General features: G+C 41.6%; 1 protein-coding gene across 1 annotated transcript; it reads right to left on the bottom strand.

Moving 5' to 3' along the window:
- Positions 1-1,965: 1,965 nt before the first annotated feature.
- Positions 1,966-4,579, bottom strand: LOC118902809 (hibernation-associated plasma protein HP-25-like). The gene is made up of 2 exons (XM_036867469.1): positions 4,381-4,579; positions 1,966-2,423 (listed from the first exon to the last, which is right to left on the bottom strand). Exons 1-2 carry the CDS (start codon positions 4,577-4,579, stop codon positions 1,966-1,968), a joined length of 657 nt encoding a protein of 218 aa, XP_036723364.1.
- Between the last annotated feature and the right edge of the window lie 857 nt (positions 4,580-5,436).

The raw sequence follows: 5,436 nt of genomic DNA on the forward strand, positions 1-5,436 counted from the left end.
CATGGTGCATTAAGAATGTAAGAAAGAGGGTTGTCCAACCAAGCCCAATCATCTCTGGCACAGAAAGGCATCCCCTAGGCCCTCTGAGAAGTCATAGATGGTGGTGGAGGTGGTAGAGATGGGAGTGGTGAGGTATGGGTGTCCCAGGCAGTGGGAGAGCATATCCAAAACCATGAAATAGGAGAGAGTACGGCAATGTGTGAAAGTAAAATGTATGTAGCTGAAGTCCAACCACCAAGGGGAGAAGAGGAGGGGAAAGTGGCCAAAAAACTTGAAAAATGGAAAACCGCTGTAGGCGTAAAGGCAAGTGTCAAGGTAATTATAGCTGCATATTTAAAGCTTCCCGTGACTGCCAGGTTGAGAAGTAGTTGGCAGAAGGTCTGGCTATGTGTTGCCCATGAGAATGGAGGATGTATTAGCAGAAGATGGTATTAGTTGTAAACGTGGGAAAAATGAAAAATTGATTTTATAGGAACCTTAGAAGGTAAAATTAATAGGTTTGGATCGGACAAGCATGGTGAGGGAGAAAGAGACTGTTGGCATGTCTGGGTTGAGGGTCTTGGTATTTGTTGGAAGTGGAGTAATGGAAAAAGATGAGATGGGAAAGAAGAGGGAGGTCATGCATTCAGCTCCCACCCATGGAAACTCATTGTTGAGCTTCATCTCATCATTGTTGGATAATTATTTTTTTCCTCTAGAGCTCTCATGAGAGAAAGTTTATATTTATGTATTGTATATTACTTAGTTTAAGTCCTTCATGGGTAGAAACTGAGTTCCGCCAATTCCTATATGCCCAATAACAGAACATTGCTTAGTTCATTGCTGACTTTGAAGAGAGACAAAGCAGGAAAAAGGAAGGGTTGGAGGGAGAAAGTAATAACCCCAGGGGAAAGCAAGTCCACAATTAGTCAGGATTATATTTGACTTTGTATGGCAGAAATTTCACTACAATGGCATAACTAAATGAGAAGTTATATGAGAAGTTTATTTGTCTCACATAATATGTCTAGAAGAAGGAAGTCCAGGGCTGGGTCACCTGCTTAAGTTAATTGTTAAGGAAGCTAATTTTCTCTATATTCATGCCCACCTTGCAAATGGGGGGATATAAGATACTTCTGGTGTATAACAAAATTTCTACTAATTGGCCTGAATGTTAGATACATAGATATTCATTTTATTACTGTTTACACTGTACTGATGTTTTATGTGCAGGTTTTTTTTTAATCAATTAATTTATTTATTTTTGGCTGCATTGGATCTTCGTTGCTGTGCACGGGCTTTCTCTAGTTGCGGCGAGGGGGTGCTACTCTTCATTTGCGGTGCACGGACTTCTCATTGTGGTGGCTTCTCTTGTTGCGGAGCACAGGCTCTAGGCGTGCGGCCTTCAGTAGTGTGGCGCACGGGATCAGTAGTTGTAGCTCGTGGGCTGCAGAGTGCAGGCTCAGTAGTTGTGGCGCATGGGCTTAGTTGCTCCGTGGCATGTGGGATCTTCCCAGACCAGGGCTCACACCCATGTCCCCTGCATTGGTAGGCAGATTCTTAACCACTACGCCACCAGGGAAGCCCTATGTGCAGTTTTAATTTAGGATATGCTCTACTTTTTAAAAAGCATTGAGCTTTAGTTCTCATGATCACAGTATGGCTGCTGCAGCTCCTGCTATTATACCTGTAGACCAAGGAAGAAGAAAAGGGAAGGACAAAGGGCAAAAGCCAAGAGCCAAAGAGTAAATTCAGTTGATCCTTCACTTAAATAGACTTCTCAGAAGCCTTTCTCACTTATCATTGGCAAAGATTGTTTTTATGTTTCTTTGATTGGTGTCAAATTCACTTTTCTTAATTGGGCACTCAATTTTATGGACTTCCCCTCATTCTATGATGTTGTAGGAAATGTGTGAGAGGGGAAATTATGCTCATTAATTTAGACTTACATGAGGAAGGGAGGAGTGCTATTAACACCAAGCCATCTTAATTTCCATAAAGCAAATACCCAAAGAACATAATTTGAGTCGTTCCTTTTTCAGATTCTGCTTCATTCAGCTTGGATTCCAGCCAGACCTTGTCCTCCTTCTCCAGATGCACAATGACAGTTCCCAAAGCATGTTTGTGACTGTCTTTGGCTTGGGCTTGCTTCCATCTGACCTGGATGCCATTCCTCATGAGTCCTATCTTCACAGATCTCTGAAACAGCTCATTGTCAAAGGCAAAATTGTACACACCAGGGGTGGTGCAGCTGAACACTCCAGTGGTCAGATTAAAGTGGTCCTGCTGGTTGTACAGGGCTTCCTTGAAAACAACGGGCTGGAAGGGCTTTGGGAGAGGTTCACTAAGCTTCACGAAAAAGGCAGATTTTGGTGGCAATGGGCACCTCTCAATAGCTCCAGGTGACCCTCTTTGTCCCATTTTTCCTGGATGACCTTGAGGACCTTTACACAAGATATACAGACAAAGGAAGGAGGTAATTCTGAACTCATGCATTTTATGATCAGCGTACTTCTGTCTCCCTCCCTCCCATCCACCTTTTTTACTTATGATCTTAAAGATTCTCTTAAAGTTTCTCTCTCTAGTCTGTGGGAATAGCATCCAGTGCTTACTTTTGTCATAGCTTTTACCACACTGAATTGTAACCCCTTCCTTAAGCACTTGTGTCCTTGACCATACCTGTGCCTCATTAGAGTGCCCAGCTTGTAGTTAGCATTCAAAGTATATTTTCTGAATGCATAAGTGCATGAATTGTTTTTCTTAACTTATCCCAAAGGCAGAACCATATGTTTTCTTTATTATAAACCATATAACTAAGGACCACTTTCTGTAGGAACTGATGCAGAAAAATCCAGAAATCATATTGTGCTATAGCTAAAAGAGCACAGATCAGTTGTACTGAAACCCACATAAGCGTTACAGTCACCCGTGGAGCTCAAAAGGCTCACTGATGCCCTGGCTGCACTCTGCTTCTTCTAAATCTGAATCCCTGGATGTGGAGCTCAGGTTAATGATGTACACAGGTCAATCTGATGGAAATCATTGTCCTCAGGTATCCAAGTGGCAGAGCAATTGTTCAGAGCTGAATGGCGATCTAATCCCCAGCCAGTTGGTATCTTTTCATGATACCACCTTGCCCCTGATTTTGTGCGAATCACCACTGCTTTAGTGTGAAATATGTGCTGCCACACTGCACAGAAATAACAATGATATTAGTAAGAGTACATCTACTTAAGTGCTATTCAAGCTATTTTCTCAAGCTTGTTATCCTGACTGATAACCAACCATATAGGCACCATTGATGTCTTTGTTAGAATACAAAGTTACCTTACTCTCCCAAATACATGACTGAACTTCAAAATTAAAGAACAAACTGAGTATTCATGCATGTTTTGTATGGTATGCTCTCTAAATACACCAGGTTCAACCATTTTCTCTAATCTAGCAAATAAGATTTGTCTCTAAATGTTTTACAAGTGAGTTATTTTTCACATTGCGTTTGCATGTTTGTGGGTGTGTGCATGTGTGCATGTGCATGTGTGTAGCTGAGTGATCTTTCTTACCATGTGAATCAAAATGTATCTCAATTTAGAACTTACTATGTTTTTCCAATTCTAGAGGAAGAGCTAACTAGTGGGAAAACACTGGGTCTCTAGCCAAGAGCTGGAGTATTGGTGTGTAAATTCCCACTGAGCTCCAGCCAAACATTAATTCTTCATTCAGGGAGCACTTCTTGTTGCATAGTTGACTATGTGTCACCTGTCCCATTGCCAATTTCTCTATGTATATTAGATTGAAATATTTACAGTGTCAGTACTTCCCTGATTTTGCCCCACAAAACAGCAATTTTGAATGGTTTAACCTACTGTAAATAGTAGTAGGCAGATGGAATCCCTTTCTTGGAGATCTTTTCAAAGTACAAACCAACTGCCTCAAACCCAGTTTGGTCCTTAGCAAGGTGGTGAGAGCACGGGGATGAATTTGTGCTACAGATATTTTTCCCCATAAGAATTCTCCCACATTTCTTTATACATACACTAAATGAACCTAATATATGTTTTTGTCCTTGCCCCATGGCATGCTGTGTATGAATAGCAACCAGAGTTATAGTTTTGGGTCTCCACTCCAGTGGTATATCAAATATCCTGAGAGCTTTCTAAACATATGGGTAATTTGCATCTATTCCCAAGTTTCTGATTCAGTAACTGTAAGATGAAGTTTTGACATTCTGATGCATAATCAGAGTTGAGAAACAACTCATAGGCCTTGAAAAGAAGAAATGTCTTGCTTCAGCAATCTTACCAGGCCCATTTAGGGGTTTAACTGGGTCTGTGAACATTACAACCAAAGAGAGAAAGGGAAGAACAGTAAAAGCAAAAGAAAACAATCTCTCACCTTAACCAGCTATTCCCAAAGGGCCTGGAGGGCTTGGGGGGCCTGGGGGTCCCCGAGGTTCACAGGGTTCAGAATTTCCTTTGGTCTTGAGATCAGCTGGGGCTGATGTTATGGACAGGACCCAAAGCCAGAAACCTAGAGCAGGAGAGTAACGGGAAAAGTTCACATAGACTGGAAAAGGACGCTGCTGCTCTTGAAGGATCATGTTCCCACCCCGTCAAAGGGATGCAAACCCTCACAGTCCCAAGGAGTGTCCATTACTGTGGGCATCCACCTCAGTGCTGGGACTAGGGTCAGAGATGGCTAGGAACGTTCCAAGGGCGTTATCCCATGTTATTGAACCCTCCCCAGATGGGGCACAGAAGAGACGAAAGGGACCTGCTGATCTTTCCTATTGGAATCCAATGTTGCTTCTTCCAACTTATGCCTCTGCGGCCTAGAAGTAGTCTCTGGCAGTCACATTCAATACTTGGTCTTAGTTGTGATGATTTGGTATCTGAAGTCCACTCACTTAAGCATTAACATTGTGTCTATAGAGAAATTGCCTAGCTTCTTTTTCTCTCAGTTTTCCCACCTATACATTGGGGGATAATTACACCTATCGAAGAGGGTAGCATAGGGTTTGGGGATAATATAATAAAGTATCTAGCACAGTGAAGGCACAAGGCTGACTCCCAGTATAACATTGCCCTGACGTTTGCTCTTCTTTGAATATATCTAGGTTGTAGAAATTTTCCTTGATTGACATCCTTTTATTCCCATTAACAAAGCAAAGCCTGGACATGAACTTAAATCTAAAACAATAGGTCACCAATACATACAAATTCTAGAGGAAATTGTCCCCAGAGACTGAAAGCTCTGTCTGTCCTGATAAATCAACTATTGTAGCAGAGTGGTCCTAAATGTTACCTTACAAGTTTAACTTTTGTATCATCTTAATACTTGCTTTAAAAGACAACTAAGCCACCAGTCATATCCTTGGTAATAAAATTGGCTCTAATTTCTGATCCCATTGATAACTTACAAAATGGTAAGTCAAGTAAGTAAGTATGAAAGTAAGTC

The sequence above is a fragment of the Balaenoptera musculus genome, chromosome 10 (genome assembly GCF_009873245.2).
Source record: "Balaenoptera musculus isolate JJ_BM4_2016_0621 chromosome 10, mBalMus1.pri.v3, whole genome shotgun sequence".
NCBI classification, from domain to species: domain Eukaryota; kingdom Metazoa; phylum Chordata; class Mammalia; order Artiodactyla; family Balaenopteridae; genus Balaenoptera; species Balaenoptera musculus.